This window comes from Tiliqua scincoides, chromosome 7 (genome assembly GCF_035046505.1).
Source record: "Tiliqua scincoides isolate rTilSci1 chromosome 7, rTilSci1.hap2, whole genome shotgun sequence".
Taxonomy (NCBI): Eukaryota; Metazoa; Chordata; class Lepidosauria; order Squamata; family Scincidae; genus Tiliqua; species Tiliqua scincoides.
In genome coordinates this window covers 77,563,506-77,581,266 of record NC_089827.1, presented here as the reverse complement: position 1 = coordinate 77,581,266, position 17,761 = coordinate 77,563,506, and the positions used below count along the sequence as shown (strand labels likewise).

The 17,761-nt window shown below is 45.2% G+C and overlaps 1 protein-coding gene across 1 annotated transcript in view; it reads right to left on the bottom strand.

Moving 5' to 3' along the window:
• SRGAP1 (SLIT-ROBO Rho GTPase activating protein 1) overlaps positions 1 to 17,761 on the bottom strand; it is a 133,285-nt gene that overhangs the window by 55,181 nt on the left and 60,343 nt on the right. The window contains exon 2 of the mRNA XM_066634383.1: positions 2,304 to 2,499. Coding sequence (XP_066490480.1) covers positions 2,304 to 2,499 — 196 coding nt within the window. The remainder of the gene's footprint in view (positions 1 to 2,303; positions 2,500 to 17,761) is intronic.

Genomic DNA, 17,761 nt, shown 5'->3' with positions numbered 1-17,761 from the left:
AACTAAAATCTCTTTTACCAAGTTGTTTCTCTGTCTGTTGGAGACAAAGGTTCAGAATCCTGCCTAGACGTTCAGCAAGCTACCAAGTGCTCATTGAGGTCTAGTAACCTGAGGACTGAAGCTTTAATTGGAAAAAGCACTCAGTGCCTGCAAGGGATAGAGTTAAGCCTAGAGGGTCTCAGTGTCCCTGGACTGAGGCACTGGCACATACAGGGTGGTGGCAGTACTACTGAACAGGGGGGCCTTGAGGGCTTTAGGGTTCAAGAGCCAAGAACTCTGAGCATCCCAAACCCCCCTAAGTTTGCCACAGCCCTGAACCAGGAAGTGTAATTAACACACAGTGCCAGCCTAAGTGCTGGTTCTGCCAGTCCAGTGACCTTTGCGCTGACCCAGAGTGTTGCAAAAGTATTGTAAAGTATGTATGTGATGACTATAGAGTGAGCAATGTCAGCAGGAAGGACTGCGTTGGCCCGCCAGCATTGCATCCAAGCCCGTGGTTGAAGGCCGAAACATGCTGAGCGGCATCCAAGTAGCCCCACTGGGCAGGCTGGGGCCTTACTCAGGGTAAGGGACAAAATACCACCCTCAGGAGACCTTCAGACTGCTTCTTACCTACAGTGGCTTCAGCATGGGCCACTTGGCCCAGCAGGTTAGGATTGGACTGTTAGATTCATTAACAAGGCGTGAGTTCTGTGTGAGTAATCAGACCAAAAATATGCAGAATGTTTAGAATTTACATTGTAGTTCCTATTTCTCAGCATTATATCAAAGCAGGAAATTAACAAACAATAGAAAATAAAGACTTGTCCAGATGGCAAGTTCTAGTGTTTCTAGTTCAGAATTGTAATGCATGACAAGGAAGATGGGAAATATGCAGGAAGACAAGGCACTCTCAGGCTCACTGTGGGAAAACAAGCCATGTGGATGGGGAAGACAAAAATATACTTTGGACAATACTAGGATTAGCATCAAGTAGGTAACTATGTCCTTGTGCTTCTGCTTCTTGCACTCACACTCTAATGTTTGAAGAGAAAAGGATGGTCACCTCCCTCCACAAGTTTCCCCCAAACTTCTCAAGACAACAGGACCATTGCAGACACAATGAGCTGCATCCAGAGTTTAGTGTACACCTGAGCCAGTGTTTACAGTGAAGGAAGCCACTTTGCCCACTCCATTCCTCCCCCCCCCCCAAGCCCTTGAGCTTCCTGAAAAATCAGGGGCCTTCTGGCAGTGACAAGGTGTGTGTGTGTGGGGGGGGGAGGGATGCATAGAAAGCCAGGCAGCACGGGAGCTTCATAAAGGAGGACAGGATGGGGAAGCTGGCTTCCATCAGCAGAGCTTCCATGAATGTTATTATCTAAAGCAGTGGTTCCCAAACTGTGGGTCCATGGCCCACCAGTGGGTCACACCCAATTTTTGGTGGTTTGCAAAACTGACAGGGTAGATTAGGCTTCAAGGGTTAAACACTGGGAGCACTGCTGCCCAATCACCATAGCCTAGATTAGTCTATGTGCATCAAGATTTGAAACATTGGGAGCACTGCTGCCCAATTGCCAGTATAGCCACAGAAGCCTGAGCAGCTGGTAAAATGAGATTTTTTTGGGTGGGTGCTGATGCTAAAAAGTTTGGGAACCGCTGCTCTAGAGTCTAGATGCAACCCACTGTTTTCTTAATTCAAATGCCTGTGTTTAATCCAGAAACTATGCCACTACTGCATAGTTAACCTGATCAAGTGGATAACTGGATAGACATGAAGTCAGTCAGATGTACAGACAAGAACCAGAGAAATTTGGACTTCAGATCCTTCTTTCGCCACTAACCTGCTGAACAACCCTATCCTTCCTCTGCTCATGCAGCAAGGATTCCTGGTTTATGTAATCCACGGTTCTGAGGGTCATACAAAGCTGGGAACTGTATTTTAACTCTGTCATCTAAACCAGGAAGTGAAACCAACTTCAAACTGTAGTTTCACATTCTGATTTGGAAACCAGAGTTAAACTACAGTTTCTAACTGTGCCTAAGCCTTGAGCTGTAGTTTATAGAAACAGGACACTCAGTGAGTATAGGAGATGAGAGAGCAAACAAGGCCTGCAGTTCTACAGGGCTCACTCGAACAGCAGGAAACTACATCTCTCTGCTTCACTTTTCCATCAATAAAATGCACACAGTATTACTCCAGTTCCCAGTTGATTAGAAGGATCAACGACGTCAACAGACCTTGTGCCATTAAAAGTATAATACAGATACTGTGATTTTAATATTATACTAAACAAAGCAATTCAAAGTAAAGAGCTTTGGCTTACTTGTATTGTTGATGATCCTTGGTACTTCTTGTTTTTGCCATGAACCTTTCTGCTAACTTTTCTAGATTGCGAGAGTACTCAGTCTCTATTTCAGCTTTCTTGCGGAAAAAATCCTGAAGGTCTTGAAGAAGCTGTACCCTCATCTCAGTCTGCTGTTCCAGGCATTTCTGTTGCTCTATCAGCTGAGCTCGAATCTCTGCAAGGGAACACACAGGAAAACAGATAACAGAAGTTGACAAAGCCAGGAAAACAAACTGCCTAACTTTTTCACATAAAGGTTCATAAACTTATGAAGCACTTGATACTTTTTTGTATTACATTACACAACTTAGCAAGAATCACATTATTATTAACAACAGTATTTATATACCGCTTTTCCACAAAAAAATTCACTAAGCAGTTCACAAATAAAATAAATTATTATTGTCCAATAATATTCTACTGTGTAGACTGCTCAGCTGGTTCATAGTGCAGCAACCTGGTTGCAAACTGGTACTGGGCAAAAGGAACACGTTATACAAGCATTAAAAATGCTATACTAGATATCAGTTCATTCCCAAGAGCAATTTAAAATGCTGGTTCCAACTTTTAAAACCCCGACAGTCTTGGGCCCAGGGTACCTCAGATAATACTCTTTCACAAACACCCCTTCCCCTGCAAAGTTGTACAAAATCCTGGCCATGGCTGCTTGATGTTCGACTGGTAGCTATGAGAATCAAAGCTTGTTCGGTGGTGGCATCTATTTTGTGGAAGTCCCACAGACTTTTGCCAAGTCCACCCTGTCCTTTAGGAGCGTGTCCAAGGCCTTTTGTTCCAGAAAGCTTTCTGGTAAGCTGGTTGCATAAGCATTTTAATTGCTATATTAAGTCTGGATAATTTTACTGCTGACTTTTGTGCTTTGTCAGTTTATTGGCTGTTCAGTGTCCTGATATTTTGTGAGTTTCAAGTTACATTTCTGCATTTGGCTTTCGTGATAAGACTTTAAGGCACCTGCAGATGGACCAAAAGATGAGGTAAACATTTTAACAAATGACCTGAAAGTGGTTTAAGGACAGAAAACTAACAGCCCAATTCTATGCACACCTCCTTGGAAGTAGGTCTAATTGTATTCAGTTGGACTAATTCCCAGGTGCGTATAGGATTGCAGCCAAACAATCCAATCTCCCCCATGAGATGCAGTGGCCCCAATGCAGTTCTGCTGCATCCTATGGAGGTTACTGAAATGCTGGCAGGCTCCTTGAGGTAAGAACATAAGAACATAAGAATAGCCCCACTGGATCATAAGAACATAAGAACAGCCCCACTGAACAGCCCCATAGGCCCATCTAGTCCAGCTTCCTGTATCTCACAGCGGCCCACCAAATGCCCCAGGGAGCACACCAGATAACAAGAGACCTCATCCTGGTGCCCTCCCTTGCATCTGGCATTCTGACATAACCCATTTCTAAAATCAGGAGGTTGCGCATAAACATCATGGCTTGTACCCCATAATGGATTTTTCCTCCAGAAACTTGTCCAATCCCCTCTTAAAGGCGTCTAGGCTAGACGCCAGCACCACATCCTGTGGCAAGGAGTTCCACAGACCGACCACACGCTGAGTAAAGAAATATTTTCTTTTGTCTGTCCTAACCCGCCCAACACTCAATTTTGATGGATGTCCCCTGGTTCTGGTATTATGTGAGAGTGTAAAGAGCATCTCCCTATCCACTCTGTCCATCCCCTGCATAATTTTGTGTGTCTCAATCATGTCCCCCCTCAGGAGTCTCTTTTCTAGGCTGAAGAGGCCCAAATGCTGTAGCCTTTCCTCATAAGGAAGGTGCCCCAGCCCCTTAATCATCTTAGTCGCTCTCTTTTGCACCTTTTCCATTTCCACTATGTCTTTTTTGAGATGTGGCGACCAGAACTGGACACAATACTCCAGGTGTGGCCTTACCATAGATTTGTACAATGGCATTATAATACTAGCCGTTTTGTTCTCAATACCCTTCCTAATGATCCCAAGCATAGAATTGGCCTTCTTCACTGCCGCCGCACATTGGGTCGACACTTTCATCGACCTGTACACCACCACCCCAAGATCTCTCTCCTGATCTGTCACAGACAGCTCAGAACCCATCAGCCTATATCTAAAGTTTTGATTTTCTGCCCCAATGTGCATGACTTTACACTTACTGACATTGAAGCGCATCTGCCATTTTGCTGCCCATTCTGCCAGTCTGGAGAGATCCTTTTGGAGCTCCTCACAATCACTTCTGGTCTTCACCACTCGGAAAAGTTTGGTGTCGTCTGCAAACTTAGCCACTTCACTGCTCAACCCTGTCTCCAGGTCATTTATGAAGAGGTTGAAAAGCACCAGTCCCAGGACAGATCCTTGGGGCACACCGCTTTTCACCTCTCTCCATTGTGAAAATTGCCCATTGACACCCTCTCTCTGCTTCCTGGCCTCCAACCAGTTCTCAATCCATGAGAGGACCTGTCCTCTAATTCCTTGACTGTGGAGTTTTTTCAGTAGCCTTTGGTGAGGGACCGTGTCAAACGCCTTCTGAAAGTCCAGATATATAATGTCCATGGGTTGTCCCACATCCACGTGCCTGTTGACCTTTTCAAAGAATTCTATAAGGTTTGTGAGGCAAGACTTACCCTTACAGAAGCCATGCTGACTCTCCCTCAGCAAGGCCTGTTCGTCTATGTGTTTTGAGATCCTATCTTTGATGAGGCATTCCACCATCTTACCCAGTATGGATGTTAGGCTGACCGGCCTATAGTTTCCCGGGTTCCCCCTCTTTCCCTTTTTAAAAATAGGCGTGACATTTGCTATCCTCCAATCTTCTGGCACCGTGGCCATTTTGAGGGACAAGTTGCATACCTTAGTCAAGAGATCTGCAACTTCATTCTTCAATTCCTTAATAACTCTTGGGTGGATGCCATCAGGGCCCGGTGATCTTTAATTTATCAATGAGGTCTGAAACATCTTCTCTTTTAACCTCTATCTGACTTAATTCCTTGGTCAGGAGGGGCCATTCGGGCAGCGGTATCTGCCCGAGGTCTTCTGCCGTGAAGACAGATGCAAAGAACTCATTTAATTTCTCTGCCATCTCTAAGTCTCCTTTTATCTCCCCTTTCCCTCCCTCACCATCCAGAGGGCCAACCGCTTCTCTGGCGGGTTTCCTGCTTCTAACATATTTGAAGAAGCTTTTATTATTCCCCTTAATGTTACTGGCCGTGCGTTCCTCATAGTCTCGCTTGGCCTCCCGTATCACCTTCTTACATTTCTTTTGCAACAGTTTATGTTCCTTTTTATTCTCCTCATTAGGGCAAGACTTCCATTTACGGAAGGAAGCTTCCTTGCCCTTCACAGCCTCTCTAACTTGGCTGGTTAGCCATGCGGGCACCCTCCTGGATTTAGTGGAACCCTTCTTTCTTTGCGGTATACACCTCTGCTGGGCCTCTATTACTGTTGTTTTAAGCAGCCTCCATGCACTCTGGAGAGATTGGACTCTTTTTACCCTCCCTTTCAACCTCCTTCTAACCAGCCTCCTCATTTGGGGGAAGTCCGCCCGTCGGAAGTCAAGGGTTTTTGTTAGAGATTTGCCTGGTATTCTTCCCCCAACGTGCATGTCAAAACGGATTGCATAAGGGAATATTTTATTTTCTTGTTGGCATCCTTCAGTCTCGGAAGACTATGGTGTCACGCTCTGAATGATGGTTCTGGAACAGAGTGTCCTCTCCAGTGCGCAAAGGCTGGGTAAAGCAGGTATGGAGGATAGGCTGTTACCCATGTAGCAAATCCCCCCTCTCCACGTCACTGAAATGGTCCAATGGAAAGGCAGAGGCCAATACGGTTGGTTCCAGCGGCGTCGCAGGAGTTGCCAGAACGTGACTGTGTTCAGCCATGAACTGCCTCAGGGACTCCGGCTGCGGATTTTGCCTCGAGGTTGACTCCTGAAGCCTTTTCCATAACTGGATGTAGCCACAAGGCAGTGGAGGTTTGGGATCAGAGTTTTCCTTCTCTCAGATGAGCTGCTTTCCCAGGCTAAGGAGTCCCATCTACCCCATCTACCCGGTGGCTGTTTAGTTGCCTCTTATGACAAGTACAGCCAAACTGAGAGCCTATTCTTATCCCCAGCCCCCAGGGGAGAGTTGATTTAAGAACACTGATTTAAGAGACACTGAACTGCTGCCATGCCACGTCTGTCCTTCCTCTCCTCCTTGTAACTTCTAATGCAAGTAATACAGTATAGAGCAGCCATTTTCAACCTTTTTCAGCTCACGGCACACTGACAAGGCACTAAAATGGTCAAGGCACACTACAAGTACAGTTTTGTACTTACATTAAATTACTACATTACAATTAATATAATTAATACAATTAAATCATTACATGACAAAGGACACAATTCTAACCAGGTCTACTCAGAAGTAAGTCCTATTTTGTTCAATGGGGCTTTCTCTCAGGAAAGTGTGGTTAGGATTGCAGCCAAAGACTCACAAGAAGTTTGGAGAGTATATGTGATTCTGGAAAGGAGGAAAAATGTTGTTATTAAAGTGTAATGCCAGAAAGTGCTGGCAAAGAGAGGTCAGACTGAGCACACAGTGGGGGGGAGGGGCAAAGAAGACACATCTGAAAGAAGTGCAGGATTCAGCTGGAGTGGGGGGGGGAATGTGAGGAAAGTGATTCTGGACCTTTGGAAGATAAGGAGGAGTGAAGGGAGGGGCAGTAAGAGAGGTGCTGACTGCAATTATGAGATTTGGGGGGAAGGGAGTGGGGTGGGGAGAAGTGCCAATTGCCTGATCCTGTATTTAAGAAAAAAGAGTGCGACCAAAAGCCCAATCCTAGGCAATATGTCTACTCAGAAGTAAGCCCCACTATAGTCAATGGGGTTTACTCCCAGGTGATTGTGGCCCACAGCCCTTCCCCTGAAAGATAAAAGACAAGGCAGGGGGCACCAGGACCCTTTGAGCCAGCCAGTTCTTGGGCTGGTGGCTCAGCAGTCTCGCTCCTTCCTACCTGCTCACCTGTTCCTGCCTCTCTTTTTCTCACTCACTCCGCAGGCTTCTCTAGCTGCCCAATGAGCATGCGGGGTGGACTTGATACCCAATCCTAGGCGTGTCTACTCAGAAGTAAGCCCCATAATAGTCAACGGGGCTTACTCCGAGGTAAATGAGGATCGGGTTGCAGCCTTCCTCTCACTCAGCAGCAGGAGATGCAAAGCAGCCACAGCTGCTCCTTTTTCCCCTGGCTACTGCATGAGGGTCAAAGCAGCCACTTCTCCCCTGCGCTCCTGGCTGCTGCCTGCCTCCTCCGGGCCCCGCGGCACACCTGAGGCTGCCTCGCAGCACACTGTGAAAACAGCTGGTATAGAGCATGATGTCACTGAAATGTTAAGTCTCCCTGCCCCCCACTTCACATCATTTGCAGGTGGGGAGGAGGAAGACTCTCAGTATAATGACATCATGTCAATCACATGCTGTTCGTGTTAGAACTTACAAGGAAAAGATGGAGCTGTGCCAGTTCTATCCACGCTGTATAATGTCTATCCACACTGTATACTGAAATTGCTGTTACTGGGTAAAAATCTCCACCTTGAGAAGTGACATTGATTGCAATGTGAAGCATGAGGTAACTGGAGGTTGGAACATTCATATCTTCAAGCATGAAAGCATCTGTTTTCACTTGGTGCTGTAATCACAGCTGGTAATTTTTTTTTCTTAAAGGAGTCTCTCATTGCAGAGAATGTTACGTTCGTTTCCTTTTTAAAACTGTGCTTCCTTTCTTCATTGGCCCTGCAACCCTGTCAGGCCTTTCAATATTTGGACTACGATCTGGGACAGGCTTTGGTACATGATCTCCATCTATAGCAAGTCTTACAGAAGATACTTTGCAAAATCCCAGCACTGTGTTAAAATGCCTCTCCACCTCCCCCCAAGTTTTAAGAACAGGATTTAGCACAAAGGCTCTTATAAGGAGGAAACAAGGGAAAGCAGCACCTACACCATGACCACACTTCCTCTTCCCTTAAGGACCACAGCTCAGGTGTAGAGAACCTGTTTAGCACATGGAAGGTCCCAGGTTAAGTCCCTGAGATTGTTAGGTAGGGCAGGGAAAGACGTGTGTCTGAGCCCTGGAAAGCCACTGCCAGTCATAAAAGGTCATACCGAGCTAGGAGGGCACTGGCCTGACTCCATAACAGGCAGCTACACAGGTTCTTATGCTACACTTCCAATCTGCTTTTTTAACTGTGAGAATCTGGAAAAGTAGCTTGGGGTTCGGCATGGGCATCTTGTGACAAATGAACACTGACAAGACACCTGTGAGCATGCAAAGCCTGTATGCACCTCACTCTGGGTCCTGACTTTGGAATGAGGAAGGGCTTCAACATCTGTAGGAAAATCCTCCCCCAAGATGCAGTGGTGTAGCTAGAGGGGCTGCAAAGCACTACGTTTTGCAGGGAGCCTCAGCACGGCATGCAAGCAGACCCTCTCCTTTGGAGCCATTCCGCTTGTACGCCTCCGTTTTGCTCCCACCACCTGGAATGGTTCCAGATGGGAGAAGGTGGGGCCCCTTGCATGCTGCGGTGATGCTCCCTGAAAAACTTAGGGCTCTGCACCCACTAACACTTTAAAGCAGGGGTGCTCACACTTTTTTGGCTCGAGAGCTACTTTGAAACCCAGCAAGGCCCGGAGATCTACCAGAGTTTTTTTTTTACAATGTTCGCGCCATCATAACATATAACATTTATGTGTACAATGTATGTTGGTGTACCTTGCATAACCGCATGAGCCAATATTGGATTAACATAGGCTCCATCATTACTAAGAGTAAATACCAAATTACTGCTAATTGCTATGGAGCTTTTAGTGCCCTAGAATTATGCTCAACTCCACCAAGACGTCTGTATTCCCATCAACCAGTTCACTTACCAGCAAAACAAAACCCCGTGAGCATTCTCACTGCTTAATACCTTGAGAGAACTAGCATGTTGCAATGACAAGGTTGTTTACATAATAATTACAATACAGTAAAGCAAAAAGCCAGTCCATATGATGCATTTTGTGGTTTATGTTCACAGCTTGGAGTACACATAAGCCTGAGAAGGGGTTGGCTGTCCAAGCGTTGCACTGGCCTCATTTACCAAAAAATTATTTTCCAAGACCCACAGAAGCACAACACAACCTGTTTGCCTCTTGGGGAGCGGCAGGAGACTCTCACCACTAATTCATCATATACGCACAGCACAGTTCAGCCTGATGCACTTTTTGCCTCTAACACCATAATATTTCCTATAGCCATGTAAGAAAGCTTTCTAGCAAGTGTCCTGTTCATCCAGATGAGCCTGTTGTACTGCTTTACATAGTTGTGCAAGGCCTTTTAAAGGCTCTAAGCTATTCCAAGACCTTCATTCAGACATATAAGTTCCATCTCTAATATATTCATTTATGTAAATTTATTCAAATTTGAAATGTAAATTAATTCTTTTTTTCCCTGGCCCCCGTGTCAGAGGGATAATGTGGCCCTCCTGCCAAAAAGTTTGGACACCCCTGCACTAGAGGCAACTCAAGATAGGTGAGGGGATGATGGTCGGAGCACCCCCTGTTCTGGAGGCACAGGTGCACATGCTGCAGATGGCGCTTGCTGACCTACTGGTTTGCAGCTTTGTTCATCCCTAGACCTATTGTTGTGCCCTAAATGGTCAGGCTGTGACTAGCGATAATTTTCATCAACATCATCTCTTGGCAAATCTTCAACATTCTCTCCTGGATTTGGACCTGCCAGTTATCATTCGCCCCTCTAGTGCTTGGCAAGCAAACTTCAGAAACTAAAAGCAATATTGAGGCTGACAGCACCTCTGGAAGTTTGAATAAGGAGTATTTATTGGTGGTTCTTTGGCTACAAAAAGTTTGCTGCTTGAATGAACATTATATTCACAATAAGTTTAGCATGCCTGTAGCCCAAAAGTCTTCTTTTGTTTTTATTTCTTAATTTGTTGTGGTTGTGTCTCTCTCCCCCCACTTAGTACATGCACACCAACTACATCCTTCCCAAATCTTCTCAATCAGTTTCATGTGCCCTACAAAAGATGTCAAAACAAAATTAGTTTGTCTCCCAAGTTCTACCAAATTACTTGTCTTTTGCTGCTAGAGATGATACAACTGCTATTCTTCTGCACTAACTGTGATTCTTGAATCCCATCAACCAGTCAGATCCTGGCACACCAAACCCAAAACCACCACTGAGCTTGTATTAAGATGCTTCTCAGTAAGATATGCTAAGAGTGCCAAAACTCTCCATGTGGCTGCAGGAGCCTTTGTTTTCTGTTCTTGGCTATTCATAATCACAGCTGATAGTCATTTGGTTGCCTGTGCTCCAGCACATCTGAATGGGTGGCACTCTGCCTGCCCACAACTTGGTAGCAGCAAGCAATGCTGTGCAACATTTCTAGAACCTTCTCTCCTGCAGAAAATGGCCATCTGTGCCAGCAATTAAGTGCTGGCACTACATCTGTCCTTCATGTTGATCACACAGCAAAGTCTGTCTTTTGTTCTTTGGCTGGTGGGGTCTGGGAACTTGAGGTCAAATCAAGGAAAGGAACAGAGTCTTCTCTTGCATTAAATGTCCCAGTTTGATCTGGAAATGTTATTGATCAAATGAAGCAGAGGTGCATGCTTCTCATACTAGCATCTGCAAAGAACTGAGCTTGGGATGGAGCTTTGAATTCAGCAGCAGTTTCGGTTGTCTCACACTGATGCTGGAAATGAAACTGGAGCTAAGAATAAAGTGGCATATCAGAGACCAGCTGCCATGCTGGTCCAAAACTCTGCCTCTCTTTAATCTTGCAATGACTTCTGTCTGTAGTGCTGGCAGAGGCAGGTTAGGAATGACACACAGCATTAACAACAATGTTCAGGGGCACGTGGTGCATGACACATCCTGTCCTCCACTTTGGTCTGGTGAAGAGATGCCTTCGGACATGACACTCACACAAAAACATTTTCCCCCCATGCAGTATCAGGCCTCCCTCACTGCCAAAAGGCCAAAGCTACTGAAAACTGTGAAAAGAAAATCTAAAAAGGAAAAGAATTAATATACTCCGGGACCCTGTAGAAGACTGTGCTTACAGCTAGCTCAATGGAATCATGATAGGTGGCTGGCAATCCCACAAGAGTTGCCAGGATGTAGTTGAAACCTTGCTTTCAGCTGAATGAAGCTTTAAAATGAATACATCGCGTGCATCCCCCCCTTGCGCTCTGAGAGCTCTCTAAGAGTAGAAAATGACTTCAATAACTCTCCTTCAAATGACTCTCTCCTTTGTAGCACTGCTGCAAATGCTAAGCATTCAAGAATCTTTCGACAAGAGCATTTTGGAGGACAATCTTCCACTCTTCCCTGTGAGTGTGTCATAGATTTATTTACATTTATTCAAATATTTAATATATTTTGCTACTGGTTCCATGCTCTTTAAAAAGGTCACACACTAAATCCTCTGCATTTGAGGCACGCTGCCAAAGGCAATTAAAGTACACGGGGTAAATAATGGAAGAGGAGAGCAACCACACTTTGCATAAAGCAGTCTCAATGACAGAGCAATGACACAGAGCATAAAATAAATGATCAAGGATTCATACAGAATTAACCAAATCTCTGAAAGTTCTCTAACCATTTGGTTATTGAAATATTATTTCAACCAGCGATTTACAGCCCAGTCCGATCCAACATCCCAGCATGGATGCAGCCGTGACAACAGGGCATGCGCTGCATCCTGTGGTGGTGGGGCAGTCATGGAGACCTCCTCAAGGTAAAGGAATATTTGTTCCCTGACCGTGGGGCAGCATTGTGGCTGCATCTGCACTGGGAAATTGGGTAGAACTGGGCTATTAGGCTGCAATCTAATCTAGGAGCAAGCACCACAGAACACAGTGGGACCTCTAAATAAACTTGCATTTAGAAAAGCCAGGATGTAGGAGTGGGGAAGCAGCGGTTCACATTCCTGCCCAGCCACAAAGTTCACTCTGAATCAGTTACCAATTCTCTATCTTCTGAGATGTAACCTGCACCAAAAGATTGTTGTAAGAATTAAATGGGGGTGGGAGAAACTTTTATGCCACCCTATTGGAGGAAAGGCAGAATACTAAAAAGATGGGGCTCTCAGGCTGCAGCTTGCAAGTCACAAGGGGATGATTTGTTTTTTTTATGCTTATAAAGAACAAGTTGGAAAACACAACTACAGGGTCTCAAACATTCAGAATTCTGACTGGTTTTGTTTCACACTGGCTGTTGTTCTACTCATCCCAGTAAACACCAGGAGATTTGCTTAAAAGAAAATCAGCTGAAAATCTGGGCTGCTTGTGTTCTGAAGTCTGGGGTTGACAAATCTGCACGTGGTTCTAGCATGATAAAATGCTGTGCATTTTATTCAGCTTAACAACTGCTTACACCATTTTAGACATTTCTGAGGTAGAAAATCAGGTTCCTGGCTCCAAATGAAACTTGTAGGGTAGGTTGCAATAGCTCCAAATTCTGTTGCTGAGGGACAAGGAGGCTGCTGAGAAGATGAAACGCTGATTATTCTTGGGAAGCTTCTTAATTCTAGCTTCCCACTGCTAGAGAGTTTAAACAGGATTAAAGAGCCTGTTTAATTAAATTTAGCTTTAATTGCTACAAAGGAAAGACAGGATGACCCTCTTGGGATTCCTCTTAAGGGTAGAGATGGAAAAAAAATATTTAACATCTCAAGCTTGGGATGCCAAGCCACTGCCTGCACCTGTCAACTAGCTTTCCCCTTCTTTTCCCTCCCCCAAGTAAGTTACCTAAAATAATATGCAGGTTAATACTCATTTTGTATGTTAGATGAAATGTGAGATAAAAAGGAAAAAGGTAAACTTACGGTAAACAATCCTCGTGTTGCATCAGTGCCAGGTGTTCCAAGTGTGCCATAAAGCACATTTGTGGCGCTGTGTGAACAGGTAGTGCTGGCAAGGAAGGCCTGAGCCAGCCGGCTGGCTCTGGGTCTGCAGCCTCTGAAGCTGGCAAGTACAGCACCGAGTGGCACAGGGGTGGGGGAGGGTAAAACAGAGGGGGAGAAGGGATAATTTGAGGCAGGGAAGGGCAGGGTGGGGTGGGGTCCATGGAGGAGGCCTCCACCATATCCTATTTCTCCTCCTGGACCTGGAAGCCATACAAGGGGCTTCTTGGACTTGTGCCAGCAACTTTGTTGGTGCAGATCACCCCATTGGGCAAGCTGGGACTCGACACAGGGTAAGGGATCAAATGTTCTTATCCAAGGAGACCGCCAGCCTGCTCAAACCCAGCGCTGCATACAGCATGGGTCATATGGCCCTGCTGCACCAGCGCTGAATAGGATTGGGCTGCCCATTTGAAGCTAAAGTGACAGACCATTTTATAAGAATATGTTTAACTGTTAAATCTCACACTGACACTCACTGGCTTAGCTACATGTTACATATTCTTCGAAGACAGAAGCGTTTAGTCTTTACAACAAGGTCCTGTTGATTCCTCTGGAATAATCCTAATCCTAATAACACTTGCAGTAAATGCACATATTTGGCTACGCACTTTATACTGTTAAATTTACTATGCTATTATTTACACATATACTGCATATGACATACATAGAAGCAGCTGCTTTATCCAGTCAATCAATTAATTGGACCAAGTGCTTGAAAGGTTCCCCACTGGCATCTCTACACTGCTGACATGGTTGACTAAGGGATCTGCAGACATGTGCTGGGGTGGTTCCACACATCTCTTTGGTTGCTTCCCTTAGATATTCCAGTGCTGCAGGTTTTCTGCAAAAAAGTATATATGAATTCGAGCTCATTAAAATATGTACACATTTTTGGGAGACACCTTGTATTCAAGTCTTTTAAATACATTGGACTACAATATAGCTCTAATTGTGAATTAAGGTGGCTCAGGGCTTCTTCAGACAATACCTGAAGATTATCAGAGTAAGACAAAAGTCACCTTGACTGCAGTGCAGGGCTAGCGCCAGCTTGCTGGAATCCCAGGACAAAGCCCTGCACTGGGTCTCCTGATGCTACACTGAGTGCTACCAGTATTGAGAGTTTAGGGATTGGTCTGACCAAGTGAGGACTGTGATAGGCGTGGACCCTCGTCCAGGGCCCAACCAGGCTGAACCTGATGCCAAGCCTGTTGAGATGCACTGCATGTGATCAAGCTCAATCTGGGGCAATGACAATACATTTATTCATATCCCATCTTTCTTCCATCATGGAACCCATAGAGGTGTACATGGGGTTCCTAGACAGTCTCTCATTCAGGCATGATCAGATCAAAAGTGGCTTCATTTCAGCTAGAAAGGACTATCATATGCCCTTGTGCCCATGACCTGGTACCAAGCATAAAGCTGCGTGAATTAGCTGAATCCTTTCCAACTGGGACTAAACTTAGCACAATGCAGACAACACTGGACTACATGGGTTCAAATCCCCCATCAGCCATGAAGCTCAGGCCAGTCGCTCTCTCAGCATGATCTACTTACTACACAGAGAGAAAAGCATAAAATAAAAAGATATATACATGTTCAGCCCAATCCTAAACAACTTTCCAGTGCTGATGCAGCTGCAATGCAGCCTTGAGATAAGGAAACGTTTGTCCTCTTACCTTGAGGAGGCCTCTGGGACTGGGCCCCTCCCACCATAGGATGCAGTGTGCACCCTGCTGCACTGGAAAGTTAGTTGAGACTGGGCTGTTTAACTTGCCAACAGAATCTGCAGCAAGATTTTCATTCTACCTACATAACAACCTTACTAGCAAACAAGCAACAACACTAGCCTTGGAAACTGAATAGGAAAAAGGGAACATTCACAAACTAGTTTAAGCAGGGTAACCACAACAGAACTCGTGCAAGGAAAGCGCCCTACAGGTAGACCACAGCTGCGATACAAGGACATCTGCAAGAGGGATCTGAAGGCCTTAGGAGTGGACCTCAACAAGTGGGAAACCCTGGCCTCTGAGCGGCCCGCTTGGAGGCAGGCTGTGCAGCATGGCCTTTCCCAAGAGACACTTGGTCAACAGTCTGAGGCTAAGAGGCAAAGAAGGAAGGCCCATAGACCAGGGACAGACTGCACTTGCTCCCAGTGTGGAAGGGATTGTCTCTCCCGAATCGGCCTTTTCAGCCACACTAGACGCTGTGCCAGAACCACCTTTCAGAGCGCGATACCATAGTCTTTCGAGACTGAAGGTTGCCAACTACCTGTTGTGATTACACCTCTGGTGCCATGGTTGTTTTGCTCTCAGTTAGCATCTGACTGACTGTGGGAGGGGGGGAGATAGAATGTTGCCCTTCATTAAACTTGGTGGTGACACTTGACTGGGGGGGTGGCACTTGGCTGGGGTGACACCTTTCCCATACCCAATATGGCCCACCGGTTTGATTTATGCAGAGTTATTACTAACAGGCCCTATTGACTAGGGACAGTATCAATTGTCTTATGCTTGTTCTTTGTAAATCACTTTCCCCACTTTGTCTTTGGGGGATTCCTTTTCAAAATGTTGCTTGTCAATTGTAATCCTTCAAGTGTCAACCCTCTTCCCCTAAGTTCCAAAACTGAAAATATTTCAGTGCTTGCAGCAGTGGTAGGGAGTAGTATCTTTTCTCTGGTGCACAACCCCAATCCACCATGTAATGCACAGGCCACAATTACACCTGTCGCAGCTGGTGAGGTTCATTCCAAACTCTAAATAACTTTCTGGAAGGCAACTGTTTTTCTTTTGCATCCTTAACAAAGCAGACAGATATCCCCTTTGATCAGTGCAGGATCAGCCATTGCAGCATCAAGCTGTAAGATTCAAGCTGCAACAAAGGGGTGTGTGCGTGTTCAAATGGTATGACAACAAATTCACAAAGACGTCTCAATCACTGCAATGTATGTTATTATTCATCAAACATTCATTTGTAGTGTGGCTGCTTACTGTGGCAAAGGTCTGGCCAGCACAGGCTTCTTGTGTTACGGGCAGATAACATTGGCTTTGGGGTATAAACGTAGTTAGGTTCTTCACAGATGCATACGGTTGGAACAATGAGTTCATATTACTCATGCCTGTTGAAGCTGTGTCTTTTCACACTCAAGCTGAACAGGGCTATCACTTCTGGACAGACTACAGGTTGGCAACTATCCATTCAGCACTTGGCATGTGGTGATCAGTGCCCTCTCCCAGATGTATTTTGTGATACATGATGTTTCAGCTACTTGCCACACACACATCCTCATAAATTATTGCAAACCTACGTACCAAGTGAAAATTCTCTTACTGACAGTGCAATCCTATGCAGCGCTGGTGCAGTGGGGCCTCCAGGCCTATGCTGTATCCCTCACTGCAACTGAGCAGGTGAAAGGTCTCCTTGGGGTAAGGGAACATTCATTCCAGCCTGCTTGATGGGGTTACTTGGATCTGTGCCAGCTATTTACGATGGGGGTTAGGATGCTCTGCTGCCCCAGCCCCTCCCAAACCTGAACCACCTGTTTGACCTGCTCAGAAACACCCCCTCTGGACCACCCTCCCACCGCCCCTCTCCCCCTCCCGGCACAAACCTTATATTCACTGGCAGCTAGTGGGCAGGATGTGGTGTCCATGAGATGGCACAGGCATTCCTGCCTGTGCTAATTACTTGCTGGATATTGAAAAGCTATTTACAGTACTTTTATGACACCCAGGTGGTGCTCACAGCCCACAGGATTGGGCTCTGCTTATGAAAAACTGAAATGCTTCTGAAGATTAAGATTACCCAAGTGTTGTTATGCACTGAACACTGACGTCAACTTAATTCCCTGCTATTGTATAAGCAAAGGGTAAGAAGTGAAATGGAAAGAAAAATAAAATGCTGTACAGCATATACAGTAGTTCTAATCTGCTAAACTATGTCAATTTCTCCCATCAGCCAAGCCTGGCAAACAGGGAAAACTACTGTACCTCTTGCAAAAAGGTCTACGATAACTATGAGGTCTCCCCCCTTAACCAATATAAGTTAGTATTTGATTAGGAAAAGCAATTATGAGCACAGTGTATAAAAATCAAGTCAGTATAAAAACCAAGTCAGTCTTGGAATGTATGCCTAGGAGTAGATAGAACCTCAAAGTTAAAGAGTAATTAGATCTGTTAGAGTAAAGATCTAATTAAACAGTAAAGATCTGTTAATTGTTTTCTTAAATTAATTTTAAATAAAATTTGAGGATCAATACTGAAGATATTTTTTATTCATCAGCAGCCCTTACTATAACAGTTCAGCTCTTGGAAAATTTATTTATTTGGAAGGCTATCTGTTACACGTAGGGATGAAAGAAGGTCAGCCATGAGGCAGTGTGGAATTTTTTAAGTATTATCCAGAGGGCAGGAAATTGTCAATTATTCAGCTTATTGTTACAGTTTTACCAAAATGAGGGAAACATCTGGATTTTCTGCTCCAGTCACAAACATT